The sequence below is a fragment of the Pholcus phalangioides genome, unplaced genomic scaffold (assembly GCF_987345545.1).
Source record: "Pholcus phalangioides strain wild (caught in Gottingen) unplaced genomic scaffold, Ppha-v1.0 ptg000004l_1, whole genome shotgun sequence".
NCBI lineage: Eukaryota > Metazoa > Arthropoda > Arachnida > Araneae > Pholcidae > Pholcus > Pholcus phalangioides.
In genome coordinates, this window is record NW_028301597.1 from 35690794 (window position 1) to 35707639 (window position 16846).

General features: G+C 33.2%; 1 protein-coding gene across 6 annotated transcripts in view; it reads left to right on the forward strand.

Moving 5' to 3' along the window:
- LOC149087341 (uncharacterized) overlaps nucleotides 1–9948 on the forward strand; it is a 171088-nt gene extending 161140 nt beyond the window's left edge. For 3 of the 6 annotated variants that reach the window (XM_089231397.1, XM_089231399.1, XM_089231398.1), the window contains 6 exons: nucleotides 874–951; nucleotides 2385–2447; nucleotides 3571–3824; nucleotides 5580–5722; nucleotides 7039–7337; nucleotides 8919–9948. In XM_089231397.1, coding sequence (XP_089087523.1) covers nucleotides 874–951; nucleotides 2385–2447; nucleotides 3571–3824; nucleotides 5580–5722; nucleotides 7039–7337; nucleotides 8919–8949 — 868 coding nt within the window. In that variant the 3' untranslated portion in view covers nucleotides 8950–9948. Of the gene's footprint in view, nucleotides 1–873; nucleotides 952–2384; nucleotides 2448–3570; nucleotides 3825–5579; nucleotides 5723–7038; nucleotides 7338–8918 lie in introns of those variants that run through there. The other 3 variants (XM_089231400.1, XM_089231401.1, XM_089231402.1) reach the window with 3 other exon arrangements.
- Nucleotides 9949–16846: the final 6898 nt, after the last annotated feature.

Here is a 16846-nt window from a genome sequence, read left to right on the forward strand (position 1 = left end):
TTTTTTGCTTTTATGTGTTTCTGGGGAAGATGAATGTATCTAAATTTTTTTATAATTTTTTGAGGATGACACCTTTGGACCTTTTTCTCGTGAATGCAATATTAGCTGATATATTCGAATTCAAAAATCGTAGTTGGAAAGTTGGGAAAGGACAGCATAAATGAGGGAAAGGAGTGTTGACCGTTAGTTTTTGCTCTTCTTCCATAACTTTTCTCCTATTTTTGAATTCTAATATCTTAGCGAATATTGCACTTGGAAACATGAATTTTTTTCCTGTTGGTCTCAGGAGATACAAGGCAACAACTTTCTAATTGGAAGTTAGAGAACGGGGGATGGACATATAAAAATTTTTGAATTTTTCATTTTGTTACACACTGTATTTTCACTCTGAACGCTGGTGCAGGGTAATTTTTGAACTCCATTTGAGCATTTTTTAAAGTAAAATTATACCTCTACAATGGACTATTGATGAGATAAATGCCGCATTACCACTTACATGACACTATCTGTGTATTGAATTCGAGATACAGTGTGGAACTTGGTTAATTCGAATTGTGGATAATTCAAACTTTTACGAGGTAACCTTGATTTTTCTATCAAATTTAACGTTAAAATTTCTTGTTTAATTTGAATTTTTCAAATGTGTATAATTCGCATTGTTTTCAAATGTTTTGTATAATTTGAAGTTGGAGAAAATTTGTATGAGCGAATTTGCACAGGTTGTAGTTAGAAAAAAATCTATAAGCAATAAGACTGTTTCTTTTAGCCAAGTTGTTATACAACAAATTTTTGAAGACCAAAAATGCATAATTTGAAAATTCTGACGTAATTTCAGCACACTATGAATAGAATTTTTTCAATCTTGACTTCTAGTTTGAACTGCCATGCTAACATTCTGTCTGTTGAGCAACGTGAAAAGAAATGGGAAGCCAGTCCTGAAGATATACCCAGGTTTTATGATAGATTTTTTGTTAAAAAATGCTCTCTACTTCTTTCTTTGTGAACGGTAACCCTTTGTATACTAAAACATACGTCAGAATTATATTTGTTTTTTGCGTTAGATTTATTTTTTCAGCAACACAGTTCGACAAAAAAAAATTACCATTGCTGATAATAAACCGGCAAAAAATTCGTGATCTAATTGCATTAAAAGACTATACGTGCTGAATGATGCCAAAAAATGTACTTGAATGACGAGTGACTATTTGAAATAATGAATTACAAATACAAATACAAATCACTCGTTATATAGAGATTGCCGTTGTAAGCCACACTCGTTATAACGGACTTTTACTGAATTTATTATACAAATACAAATACAACGCCACAACAGGCAAATTGCCCAACGAGGTGGCTGACTTAAGAACATCATGGATCCCCGAGCCATTTTTTGGAGGCTACCTACTACTGCTACACCACACATGCACCCTGCCCACATCCCCCCCCCCCCGCGGAACCCCCAACGAATCGGTACATGCGGGAATGTGCGAGTACGTGTAGTGAAACCTGACGTGAAGTTTTTTTTTGTTTCTCTGTAATGCTTGTTATGTGTAGTGCTGCCATCTGCCACCAGTTTTTCTAACTATGAGTGAAGTGTTATGATTGAATGATTTATCGTTGTAGGACTGTTGCTCTCTGTGGCAACTTTTTAACGGCGGAGATCGGCTCGCATTTGTGCCTTGAAGTTGGGAACCATTGGGAACCACAGAAAACCAACTTCAGCCGACCACAAAAAAGCTATTCCAGTACCCTATCGGGATTCGAACCCATGACAACTGATAAAGTCTTTCGTTCTCCAGGCTAGTGTGCTAACCACTGAACCAAATAGACTTCAATGATATATAGATAATTGTCAGTATATACTAGAAGAAAATACCAAAAAGCTGATTTGTAATTCTCTTTTATAATTTAACGTCCTAAAATCGTTCAGCTGGAGTGCATGAAGAATGTTTACCCGCTTGATACGAATTACGTTATTTAACCTATTGACAAAGGTATACTATTCAAAATTTGAAACTTTATATATATCATTATCTACCTATCATTTTAAGAGTAAGGAAAGTATTGGAAAGTACAAAGGAGTTACATACGGTTATCAATTACTAAAATATGGGAAACTGTTTCGGAACTAATTATCAAACTTTAATAATTGATAATTATTATCCTATGTGAATATTGATTGCATTCTTTTTTTTTTTCTTTTTTCTTTTCTTTTTTTTTTGTCATTTTACAGATCTAGGATAGATTAATTGGATTATTCGAATTTCGGATGATTCGAACTTTTTTCCAGTGACTTTAGGCTTTGAATTAACCAAGTTCGATTGTATTTTGCTAACAGACTTTTTTGGACTGAAAATTCTCATTTATATGTTATCTTCGTTCAGGTGCCCAATACCAGGATGTGATGGTTCGGGACACGTCACTGGGAAATTTCAGTCACACAGAAGGTGAGATTTTCAATTTATTTACTTTGATTTCCAATTCGCTTTCGATCGAATTAAGAAGAAATACCCGTACCTCATGTTTGAGTGGAGTTTGCGGTACGATAGTCATGCGGTCATGGATTTATATCGACCGAAAAGGAAATTGATGAAAAACCAATACGTGGAAATACTTAAACAAATGGCATGGAAACTTTAACTGCCCTTTTTTCGGATCATCTAATGTTGAAATTCAGATCCAAAATTTCCATAATGTGTTGACCATTTGACCCACAAAATTAATTGGGGCGGGGGGATGCATTCAAAAATACCTGCATCTCAATCTGTTTCATTCTCGTTAAGCTTGATCATACTAAACATACCTCAGCCACCTCGTTGGGCATTTTGCTTGTTGTGGCGTTGTATTTGTATTTGTATAGTTACAAAATAAAAATCTGAGATTTAATTATCATCAAATGAAAGTCATAGAATACTTCTTTTAGTTCACAAAAATTTCGTATTGATGTCGAACTACATTCTGACATAAACGACTCAACTTAGACGTGTGGGTAACATAGAGGCAGCCAATTTAGCAGCAGGTTTTACTGCAAATGGTGATGATCTACCTCTATGATGGTGACCCTAATACACATTTTTGACGATCATTACCTATTACACAAATTTATGTACACAAATGCCCGTTATCTATTTCTGTGTTCCCAAATACTAGTTCTGGATGTTTACGAGAATACAAGCTCATAAGGCTTTAGGTATGTATGATTCGGTTTCTGAAGAATTTCTATCCTTTGAAGTTGTTTAGATATTGGAGTGCACTCATAAGATGAAACTGGCCATATATGAATGTCAACAAAAATTCCTTTCTAGCCCATGAAGAGCGATCCCAGTCATTTAAATCAATAGGTTTCGATGTCCTCTTTGTAGTCCGATTTGACCTTCGAATGCGGAAACACTTTAGCTTGATTTTACGAGTTTTTCGTGTAGCTACTAGATTGATGTAGTTAGTGTAGTGAAATTTAGAAAATTTTATTAAACATTCTCTCACCAGTAGTAGTCAAAATGAAAGCTTAATTAGAAGAAGCAAAAAAAAAACTTTCTTTTGATTTCTTTTGTTTCTCTGCCTTTTTCGCAGCTGCCCGACCCCAGGCTGCGACGGCAGTGGCCACGCGAATGGCACTTTCCTAACGCACCGTAGTCTGTCGGGATGTCCGCGGGCCGCGGCCGCCCGGCAAAAAGTTTCCTCGCACAACGGCTCCACTGGCTCCAATGGCAATGGCAGCTCCACGAACAATCCCAAAGCCATGGGTGAGGATGAGCAACCGACGATACACCGACAACCCCAACAACAACAACCTCCGCCACCACAGCAGCAACAACCTGTGACAGGTACGTAAACCTGCTTTGTAGCTGCTAGTAGAAAAATCAGTCCATTGCTGCCCAACCCTTCAATCTAGCTACATAATAAAATCGGGAAAAACAAAATCACAAATTACCATTAATATTATAGCTCTAGATTTTCACCTATTTGTTCCCAAAAGGAGCCATCATAACCTTCAGTCTGGTGGCGGGGGTTGCAAAATATTCACCATTGTAAACATTGCATTATATCTGCTAGCGGATTTTTCGAAACAAACCTGAAAATTTCAGTATACATTTTGAAGTTAATGGATATTCATATTTTTATCGTGATCGTTATTTTCGTGACCTTCTTGAACAATGGTCATTTACAAGAAGTAGGAATGATTGATGTTATTCTGAGATGAAACAAGATATGGCCTAATAACGCATTTGTTCAAGCAGGTTTTCGATGAATATTGATATCATGGAAACTGTAATTGGTATGAATTAGCTGGAGAAACGTGTCTCTTATGGCTACGAAGGCGTCTAATAGGGTACAGCTACGATCCTTTCTGGGGGGAAGATTTATTCCTAAGCGATCCATTGATCATCCTTGTCTCCTTAAGCATTCATATATATCTAACCCTATTTTCGACTAATTAAAATTTTATGGTACTGCGTTTAATAACTTTGCCTATGAGAAAGGGATAAATGTGATACATTTTCTAATGCGTAAAAATTCTTGAGCAAAAAACCAGCAATGAATTACCAGTTGAGCCTTGGAACCTAAACAACGGACACTTTCTCTGTTAGTGGGCGCTTTCCGTTAACGGGTACATTTGAAGCCCGTGGAACAGAACTTTCAGTATATTTCGTTACACAGGGTAAAAATGAAGATCATTACACCTCAAATAGCTCCTTAATATTAATCTTTGGTATAGAAACATACTTTCAATTAGATAAAGGTATTTAAATAACGTGTTTATATTATATGGGTCATTTATTTTACTAAGGGCCCTATATATATATGCCAAGAAACGAAATTCAATTTTCCATATGGTCTTCCCGTCCTATAATTTCTAATTATAAAGTTGTTTCCCCGTCTTTCCTGAGCTCAACTGAAATAATCTCCATATTTCTTAGTGCAATATTAGCTGAGATATTTGAATTTAAAACAGCTGAAAATGAGGGAAAGAACCGCATATGAGAATTTTAGAATGAGATTGTCCCTTAGATATATATATCTGTTCCCTCATTTTCAGTGAATTTTGAATCCGGCGAATATTGCATTTATAGACATCATTTTCTTTTCTTTTCTTTGTGCTCAATACAGAGACAGGGCAAAACAATTTTATAATTGAAAGTTAGAGGACGTGGGACAATATAAATTATAAATTTTGCATCTCATTACACATATACGGCCCTTTTTAAAATAAATCACCCGTCTAAAATGAACACGTTATTTAAGTACTTCTTAATGAAAGTGTTTCTATAGCAAACGGCTTAAGAGTTATTTGAGGTGAAATGGACTTCAGTTTCAACACTACACGTTAATGGACACTCCCTTCTAGCAGAAAAAAATTTCAGTCCCACGAATGTCCGTAAAAGAGAGGTATTTGTACTGAAATAGCACAGCACTAAATCCATCGCATTAAAATGTCTGAGACGAGTCGTGGGGGAAATAAATGTTACGCAAAGATTTACCAAAAATGTAAATCCGATTTTTTTTCTTTTAGTTTTGGGGGGGGAGAAAAAATTGTGTAGTATTTAGTTATTGAAGTGGTTGCTTGTTCTTTGTTGTAGTTGGGTCCACGAACCCCTCCGACATCCGGGCCCTGGAAGAGGAGATCATGGAGCTGCAGCAATACAACGCCCGTGTGGAATCGGAGATGTACCAACTCAGCGAAACAGACTCTTATACCAGGAGAGACCACCATACGGACAGGGTATGTATATGTATATTGAGCCTTATTTATCGAAAACTAATTACGGTGAAACCTCGATTTAACGATACTCTGCGGACCAAGAAAAAATATCATTGTAGAGAGAGGTTAACGTTATATCGTTATAATCAGCTGCTACCAAATTTATTCTGTTGTTGGCATCTCTTCTAAATTTGCATTGTTGGCACCACCATAAAATGCATTTATAAGCATGTATTCTCAACAAAAGTAATAATTGATTAATAAAATACAGTTAGTTGTCCCCCACTGTAAAGTGGTTTACCGCACATTGCTTTTGTGTACTACACAAAACAAAGCTTCACGGCAACTTCATTGACACTTTCCACTTTCGGAAGGTAGATAGTGAGAAATACCGATGTTATTAAACACGACTGAAAGAACGAACACTGATGAGGAGTTTAAAAATGTATCGAAGGTGATTTTGAGTGAAACATACAGAGTGGTTATAAATAAATTCAGACATATGTAGCGCTTATTTTCTTATGGAGGTATTTTGATGAAACTTGGTACGTAGGATGTATTGACCATGAGGGGAAAAGAAAGATTCAATAAAAAAATAGTTAAATTTTATACCACCAGGTGAAAAAGTGACCCCGTTCATCACAGTTATATCTCTTTCCCATGGTCCAAATAACGTGCATACCAAGTTTCAGTGAAACACGTCCACCACAATGGGCGCTACGTAGATCAGAGTGGCGTCAATATAACGTTATTTGGATCATCGGGAAAAGATAACTGATAAAGATGAAACAACGTCACTTTTCACCTGGCGGTAAAAATTTTAACTCTTTTTATTGAATCTTTCTTTTCTCCATGGTCCATATATCTTATATACCAAGTTTCATCAAAATGCCTCCATCAGAATACGTGTGTGAATAGTGTCAGTCTACTTATAACCACCCTGTATGTAATATCGTTGTAGTGGTTTTCGAAATATTGTCAAAAAATATCGAAAGGTTTATAGAAGTCAAGGATATCGGTATGTAAAGGAGTTCACCATTGAACTATAGGTAATTCCAAAAACAAGTTTTGCTAAAATATCGTAGTAGAGGGATTTATCATTATATCGAGTATCGTTGTAGCGAGGTGTTTCACTGTATCTTAGTCAAGTTTAATTTATAATAGAAATGAAATTTTCTAATAATTATGCTACTGTCAAGATAAAAGTATCGTGAAGTTTGCATACATGTAACTGTTTGGTTTTGCAATGATAAAAAAAAAGTAATCTCAGCCACAATAATTTATAAAATAAAAATATCCGATATATGACAGCTGCTTCCAATTACTTTTTGATATAGGGGAGCCCTACTATGAAAGGGAACCAGCACCTGAGCGAGTATTACCAATCTCTTCGGAACAATTTCATGTCCCTCCTGGACCACGTGAGGCGTCCCACTTTCGACGAGAGGGGCCCAATACCCAACTCCCAGGAGAATTTCGACGCCTATCTGAGCCGCCTACAGTCTCTCTGTGCGGCGGACAGCCGTAATAACAGGGATAATGACGACGACGACGACGATGACGACGCCCTGACACCAATGGAACCCAACACTTACCCTACAACAAAACAAACTCTGCAGGACTTCTCTTTACCTATGTAAGTACAAATGTAACTTAATAATAATCAATAAATTCTTTAAATACGTTGGTTATTTGATAGTGATGCACAATTACATTTCATCTACACGTAGATTTTTTTATAGGTAGTGTGTATTTCTTAAGTGTATGTATTCCCTGCTTCTCAACAGAGAACATTCCAATGATTTCTAAGATTTGCTATCCCGTTGAAAGCACCATTCTCAAATTGTCAGCAAGTTTTTCTAATGTGGAAAGATGCATGGGTTATCTCAACTCGATGCATAATTTGAAGTTCTTCCGTGGGCTCGTATCTTGAGTACATGGTGCATCGGGCAATACTTTTTACCTGCACATACACAACAAATCGGTCACAATCCTCCTCAAACACTGGTAGGTGCAGAATGAAGAAAAAAATTCGTCAGGCCTATTTTTATGAGACGAAGCGCTTTTTCACGTTCATGGTTCAGTCAATACTCACGACTGCCGAATTTGGGAACCAGAAAATCCGTACGCTATCTAAGAGGTTCCGTTGCGTTGCATTCGCCAAAAGTGACGGTATGGTGTGGATTTACTGCATCATTTATTCTCGATCCTTACTTCTACGCGAAGTTACGTTCTACAGGTCCAGTGGCATGTTCGATCGCCGGGAAGCGATATGCATTGCTGTTACAGAATGAAATTGTTCCGGCTCTGCAAGCACGTCAATGACTTGCAGACACAATCTTTATGCAAGACGGAGCTCCACCACACATTGCAGTGTGTGTTAAGAATGTTCTTAAAACATATTCCACAGAAGAACCCGTCATCAACCGGCACTTCCCTAATCTATGGCCTCCCCGATCCCCGGACCTTAATCCATGCGATTTTTGGCTTTGAGGGCATTTGAAGCGTCTGGTATGTCGTGACAATCGAAGAACCTTAAAGGAAGAATTTCACGCCACTTGCTGAACATTTGCCAGCGCACACTTCGGTCAGTTGTGGAACATGCCATCTTGCGATTGCACATGGTATCTGAAAATGATGGCCATCGTGTGGAACATGGTTTGTTGCAGTCACAATTGTAAAAGTGTTTAACAATTGTTAAAATTGTATACGTTTGCCTAAATGTGTCATTTCTTAATAAAACACCCTCTGGTGGCGATATGTGCAACTAATTCCCCCCCCCCCCAAACAAATTCCCATCACTTCATGAAGTCCGCCGCGAAATTGCACAATTTTCTGATGACTGGTTTCGCCTTTTCTTTCCTCTTTTTTTTTTTTTTTAAAGACTGTAGGCTACTTTAAAATAGGGTCTTTTAATTATGGACGCCTTGTATTATGATCTCAAATTTCGATTTCCGACATAAAATTTCACGGTCCAGTATAGTTTTTCTTCTGGTAATACGATTCCATCTCACTTATTTCTTATGCAGCATTATTTGTCATGATGATGTCTCTGTGGCCATGAAAATCTAAAATCTTCAACACTCTTAACCTCACTTCCATAAAGATCACCATCATCCACTCAGTAGTGGTGATTCCAGGTGCATTGCTTTTGAAACGACCGATGAAGTTCAATATGTATAATCATTATTTATTTCTGTTTTTTGTATCATCCTAGGCATCAAGCCAGTGGCTGGGTAAGGTCCTGAAGTTTCTCGAACAACCTGGATCCAAAAGTTTAGAAAAAGAAACAAAATTGGAAACAGGATCAATTAGAGCGCTCATCACGACCAACAGCAACAACAACATCACCTTTCCTTAACCAACAACATCCCCTTTTTGAAAGAAACATTGTTTTTTGTGTTCCCTTGTAATTTATATACATCAGGAATTTGGAAAAAAACAAAAACAAAATTAGGAGAGAAAAAAAAACACTCAGGAAAGAAAAAAATTACAGAAAATTCTGAATTGTTTTTTCCCAGGACCGAAATTATTCACTCGGACTCATGAGCCAACATGGACGTTGTCAACTGTATAAAAAAATGAAGATTGAGACTTGACTGATTCTACATAAATTCCACTTCTTACTCAGCCAATGAACGATAATAGACCATTATAAATATCTGAGAAAGAAAAGGTGGAAATCTTTGAAACGGTGACTGATGAAACAGCACTGTATGCTCAACAAGGAATACGTTTAAATATTAAGCTCATCTCTCTTAGAATATTCAAATAACGTATATACATAAAAATGGTAAATAAATACAGAGAGAGATGAGTAGAAACAATCTTGATGCAAAAAATCGATTAAACCTGGTGCAAAGAGGTTGTGTGTGTGTGTGATCGGAGTTTGTACATAATAATATAGATTTTACTTGTTGTTGATCTATCACCAAAAATGCGGAGATGAATCTGGTGATGATGTATTGAATCTGACGATTCAAAACTGAAAAAAATATATAATGTGATCTTTTCAACATACGCAGGGATTCAAATCCATATGATGTATCATCTTTCTCATACACTTTTCATCACTAGCTTTATTCTCATTCGTGGTATAATCATGTATAAAGATACAAAGGGTTTAAACAGGGGCGTATAATAATAATATTTATTATTATTATTAATGGAATGTACATTTTTAGATGTTATCGTTTGAATCGATGCTTACTTACATTCAATGTTTTATTTTCATTTATTAATGCATTTTTTTTAATCGAACACAGCACACTTATTATTAGAATTATACGTATGTATAACTGAGTTTTATTTATAAGTACTCAAAATATTTCTCTAAATCAATATTTTATAGTATAAATAAATACACAAAATTAAATTTATAAATAATTATTATTATTAAAATTTCTGGAGAATCTCACTAAGGAATCAAAGCCAGCTCTTCCGTCATCTTGTTTCTTAAAGTTTAAAGTTATCTATTGATTTTTATTAAATTTAAAAACTATTCAAAATTATTTTTGATTTTGGGCAGGCAGTAATAATCCTAAATTTTTGTCTATGACAGAAATTTTTTGCCCGAACATGTGAATTTTACAAATGAAATTTATTCTGAAATTATTCTTGTTGATGATCTTTCATTCTCAGAGTTTCTTTTTAATATAAGATAAAAGGGAGTCTCTCATCCAAATGATTGATTTATGGCTTCTAATTTCTATCGGGTGTGTAGTATACTTGTTCTCCACGGTAAGCCAAATATTTCCGCTTGGGCATTTGAAACACGATCCGTCTTAAAGGTGGGTGTGTGAAGTGTCTCAATTGCGAATTGTGTGACAAATCTATCTTGTGAATCAGGGGTTTTCAACCTCTTTCGAGCAGTGAGCATAATGTATGCCCATCATCAGGTGAAGAGTAACCAAGTAGAAACTCTAAACACTTTCTCAGCATAAAGAATGAAGATACTGCTCAATGAGATGTCTCAGGGCAGGAGTCTTCAACGAATGTCCCTTTTAGCTTTTTTACTGTGGCCTCAGGGACCATATTTATAAAATAGCTAGAAACATTGAAAGGCGATTAAATTTAAAAGAACAATAATTAGGTAAAGCCCGATGTGAAATGTTTTCCTGATTCATCAGCAACATTGTGCGTTTTGTAAGTTAATATTGCGGTAATTATTGGAAGCCCAAACACTTATTGAAGGCCACTAATTTCATATAATTCAGGAAAGAAAAGTTGGCACCCTAAAAGGCATACATAATAACAGAATCTGAGTAAAATTCTGAAGAATTCCGTAATAAAAGAAACGATTTCAAAATTTTGGAAAAAAAATAACTTCATAACTAATTGACGAAAATTCATATTCATTAAAAAATTATTTCGTAATTGATGGAACAAACAGTTTTAGTGATTAAAGAATGAAACAATTTTGAAAATTAAGTAAAGAAACAATTTTAAAAATTAAGTAAAGAAACAATTTCAAAAATTAAAGAAAGGAATAGTTTCAAAAATTAAAGAAAGGAACAGTTTCAAGAATTAAAGAAAGGAATAGTTTCAAGAATTAAAGAAAAGAATAGTTTCAAAAATTAAAGAAAGAAACAATTGCAAAAATTAAAAGAAACAATTTCAAAAATTAAAAGAAACAATTTCAAAAATTAAAAGAAACAATTTCAAAAATTAAAAGAAACAATTTCAAAAATTAAAAGAAACAATTTCAAAAATTAAAAGAAACAATTTCAAAAATTAAAAGAAACAATTTCAAAAATTAAAAGAAACAATTTCAAAAATTAAAAGAAAGAAACAATTTCAAACATTAAAGAAAGAAACAATTTCAAACATTAAAGAAAGAAACAATTTCAAACATTAAAGAAAGAAACAATTTCAAACATTAAAGAAAGAAACAATTTCAAACATTAAAGAAAGAAACAATTTCAAAAATTAAAAGAAACAATTTCAAAAATTAAAAGAAACAATTTCAAAAATTAAAAGAAACAATTTCAAAAATTAAAAGAAACAATTTCAAAAATTAAAAGAAACAATTTCAAAAATTAAAAAAATAATTTCAAACATTGAAGAAAGAAACAATTTCAAACATTAAAGAAAGAAACAATTTCAAACATTAAAGAAAGAAACAATTTCAAACATTAAAGAAAGAAACAATTTCAAACATTAAAGAAAGAAACAATTTCAAAAATTACAGATAGAAAAAGAAAGAAAATTTCAAGGATTATAGAAAGAAAAATTTCAGGAACTAAAAAAAAAACAATTGGAAGAATTAAAGAAAGAAAAATTTCAAGAATTAAGGAAGTAAAAAGGAAGAAAACATTTTAAAAATATTTAAAGAGTTAAAGAAAGAATTTTAGAATCAAAGATAGAAACAATTTCAAGAATGAAAGAAAGAAATAATTACGAGAATTAAAAAAGAAACATTTCAGTTTAAAGGAAGGAACACAATTATCTAATTACCAAAAGTAACTTTTTGAGAATCGTTTAAAGTAATTCAAGAATAAGTAAAAGATTTAATTATTCAAATTCTATTTCGGAATGGATCAAAATTAAAATAAAAAAAGAAAGGAATTCAGAATAAATAAAATTCTTCGGTTGTTTGGGACCGCAGTTAAACTCGTTCCCTTGTTGAACCTTCTATTGAGACGCCATTATATTAAACACTTTCGAATCTGAATTCCATCCAGTTGGTGACCCGCGGGCTTAGTGAAAAGTTTCAATTTGGCCTGCAATGTCCGGGAGGTTAAAAATCCCAATTCAGGATTTAGATCAATAAGATGTTTTAAAAATTGTTACAATTATGACATGGCTTTGTACTCGAAAAATACCTCACATAAATAAACAAAAATCGGAAGATCTAGGCTTTTTGTTTTCCGTAAGATCTGACATAATTACATTCATTTTAAAAATTCATGAGAAAAGTTTTTAAATATCAATAATGAGATAAATCTCGTATTTAGACATCGAAAAAACATGTTTTACAATTTTAAAATTTTAAAAATTCTTGAAAGCATTTTTTTACTACATCATGTTCTTAATTGAATTTTATAATTGAGTTTATAAATTTTCTAAAAATACATATTTTAAAAATTTAAGCAACACGAAATTTTAAAATAAATTTTTTTCTGATCAATTTCAATCAAAAAATTAATGAAAATGTTTTGTTTCTTTATCATAAGTTATAGATTTTTATTGAAAATGTACGATACTCTTTATGAAAGTTGTAAAAAAAATAAGCCCGTATGTAAACTTGATAGGGAATATTTCTCATTTGTGTTATACATATTATAATATATATATTATAAATGACTTCTGGTAATAGAAGGTGATGATTCTACCTCATGTATTTTATATGTTAAAACGACATCGTCACGAATAGTTGATGGAATATCACTCATTTTCCCTCTACCTTATGTTATTACATCAATTCTGCAATTTGCACAAAGGAGAAGAATAAGAAGAATTGTTTTTTGGTCTTTTTGTCACAATTTTGTAGTTTATACAATTGTTTGATCGTTAACGTAGTTGTATTTGCATTTTTGCATCTGCGAGTTATTCAAATAACTATTGTATTGTTAAAAGAAATAATAATGATGATGAGGATGATAATGAGAAGAAAAAAAATGATGGTTGAATTGGCAATTTAGATAGTTTAGAAAAGCGCAAAAAAAATTATTTATTATTATCATTATTATTAAAATACTTCACTGAACCTCACTTTTTGCACATGATTTTTGAAAGTTTATATAGTGATTGGTAATTAATTGGGGTGCTTCAATTACAGTTTTTTTTGTATTATTTTTTTCAACTTTTAAAATTATTACTTTTTTGTTGTTTGATGATTTTAAAAAAATTCAAGAAACATGATATTACACATGAAAATATTTGTTTGGAATACCATTGGCTATTGTAGCTCACGGAATTAGCTAGGATATATGTCATTTAATATACCTCAATATTCTATCCATTTGAAAAATAACACTATGTAACAAAAACAACTTCTTTTTCTTTGCTTCTGGGTAGAAGTTATCATCTCTGTATTTTCTTAACCTTAATAATTACAAAAATGACGATTATTACCTCCAAACTTTCCTTTTGTGGTAAAGGGAATCAATCGATATTTTTAAATTGGTTATTTAACATTGACTGATTGGGTGACTGTAATAGCGTAATTGACAAAATAATATTTTTCACACCAATTAAGCATATCAAAAACACACACTAATAAAGCATATTTACTTTAGTTTTAGTAATAGGAGGCTATTTTATCTTTTTGATGATTAATTTACGACGGTTGTTATGGTTGCTATAATTGGGTGGTTGGCTAAGTATGTTCCACTTAAAGTCCCGTTTACACGCCGTTTAGTTGTTAAGTTGTCAAGTTGTTTAGTAGACAGGTACATATAAACCGAATTCTATTTTTTTTTCGGTTAAGCAGGTCCTATGCTCATGCGCCATTGAGCGCGGCCTCATATTATCCAATGAGCATTGACTACTTGATGACTTGCGTTGGGACACTGTTTAAACACATGATGACTTAGAATTTAGCTAACTACTAAACTACTTGAAGCGTGTAAACGGGCCTTTTGTTCCAATGAAATCGCAACCGTATCTGACAACCGTAGGAAAAAAACTGCCATTTATCGCATAATATTTTCATGATAAAATTCCTTACAACTCGCGCAATTCTGATTTTCATATTTGTCTTCAAACTTACAAAAATCCGTTTTTTCGAGTTCAAATGCAAAGTTTAAAGTGTAAAATTGTTATTTTTTGCCTTTTTTAGTCTTAATTCATTGAAAAATGAGGTTGGTTCAGCAAGAAAAAAAATCGTGTTACATGGCAGAATCTGAAGAAGCCATTTTAAACATTAAAATGAAAGCAATGTTGCGTGTTTTTGAGATAACAACACACATGAAACCTAATAAGATTGATAAATAAGAACTGGTATTTAATACCTCATTCTCAAGATCTGAGTTAGGCTCATAAAAGAATTCAAGTCATAAAACATAACTTTTGAGAGATCTTTTAGAGAGAGAGTTTGCCTTTCACAAATGAAACGCGCTGAATTGACTTTATCGGCTAGCTAGGGTTACATCGCTTTATGTTGAATTTGGCGTATTTTAACAAAGAAAAGCTCTGAAATCTGACATTTTATAGTGAACACTCATTCGCAGGTTCCGTGAGCTGCGTATCACCAAGGATTATAATCAATCATCAATTTGCAGTTGTAGTTTCAAAAATTATCATTTCCGAATTTCAGCTCTTTTTAACTATAATCTCGTAAGAACAGGAAAAGAACCTCATTATCAGTTATGGTATCGATAGATTTGGAGTCTTTTTTTTTTGGACCCGAATTCCCTGTCTGTGATCATTAAACATTATATTCCCCCCCCCCCAATTTCTTCCAACAACAAAAAAATCAATCGCATAAATACAGCATTTTCATTCGGTATTACATTTCGCAATGATCTTTCTTTTGATGCAATACCTCTATTTTCTGATTTGTAAAAAGAAAAAGCTATTGCGTTTCGATATAAATAGATATAAATATAGCACATCGGACAATGAATTTGCCATGAAAAGAAAAGGTAAACATGCTGTTTCCGAGTAGTGTATAGGCATGCGTGCGTTATTTGGGACCAAACAATTATTTTTAATTTTTCTCAATCAAACATAGTCAGATATTCAAGTGAACGTCCACGTTATTGTTTGATTATGGCACTGATCGTCAAAAGATAAAGAAATGCTCATTTAAAAACTGTTAGATAATAACAGTAATGCTGTTAGAAAATTCTAAAGTTTAGCTCTGCGTCTTATTCCATTAATTTGTTAAGCATTTTATTTATGCTTAAATTAAGCATTATTATATTTTTAGAACGGAAAATAGTAATAAATTTAAAACACCGTGATATTTAATAATTAGTTATTCACCAGTACGATATATTATCAAATTATAACTATATAATCAATTAAATGAGTTTCAATTTTGTGATTTGCAGCGATATCTACGGAGCGAAATGTCTTATAATGACTGGAATCTGATTGACGGCATGTTTTACCTCTTCTTCTCATGAGTGGGAACAATATAATATAAATATTATATAAAAGAAAAATTGTATAAGGTAGATGTAATTAAGAATATTATTATAATTATTATTATTATGAAAAAATTAATTTTTTTTGCCGAATGGTTTTATCTATTTCTGAATTCTGTTTTTTTTAAAGTAGGGCCATTACGATGATCCAACACGTTATGTAATATTATATGATGTAAATTTGCCGAGGATAAAAAGAAATAAGCCCGAATTGTTCTTTTTTTTCAATAATTTAATTTTTTTACAGTACGATTTTTGTGTAGATAGAAGGGGGCTCTAGTTTGGGATGGATTATAGCGGCGATGGCGGTGAGATGATAATCCCAGATGCAGCAGTGAGAAGAAAACGTCGTTTCAAAAAACTGCAGGCAAGGGGGATAAAAAATTTAAATATTTCAACAACAACAAAAAAAGAATTCTGTAATAAAACAAAAAAAAAAATCGTTTCACGTAAAATCAGCACTTATTGTTCCATGAAGTAAATAAAAAAAATATGTTGAAAAACATTGAAATTTCACTGTATTTTGTCTTGTTTCTTTAAAGATGTCTATTATCTCGATTATGATAACTTTATAGAAAAGGGGGGAAGTGGGGAGCTTGTATGGGTAAAATAATTCTTCATAAATACAGTGGAACCTCTTTTAACGGACACTTTTCTGATCCCCGGTCTGTCATATTCAACAGGAATCATGTATAATCCCAAGCTCGTATTGGTAAATATGATGTAATCCGTCAATTACTTGATTAATTGAACATGACCCTGGTCTAGGATGGTGAATTCGAATGGTAATGTTGGTTTTATTTGCACATGTGGATACGTGTGAAGAAAGCCATCATAATGTTAAAATTGTTCCGGACAATTTCCAGATGACTTCGAGATTTCAAAACAAGAAGCAGTTTGACGGACACACGCAGATTTATTCACATAACAGCAATTTACACGGAATTCACACAGGGGGTACAACAAAAAAACGGCGACATGACCGCAGAAAAAAATTGCTACCGCAGGGAGTTGAGTATAAAACAAGCCTGCCGTTCGGAATCGGCAATAA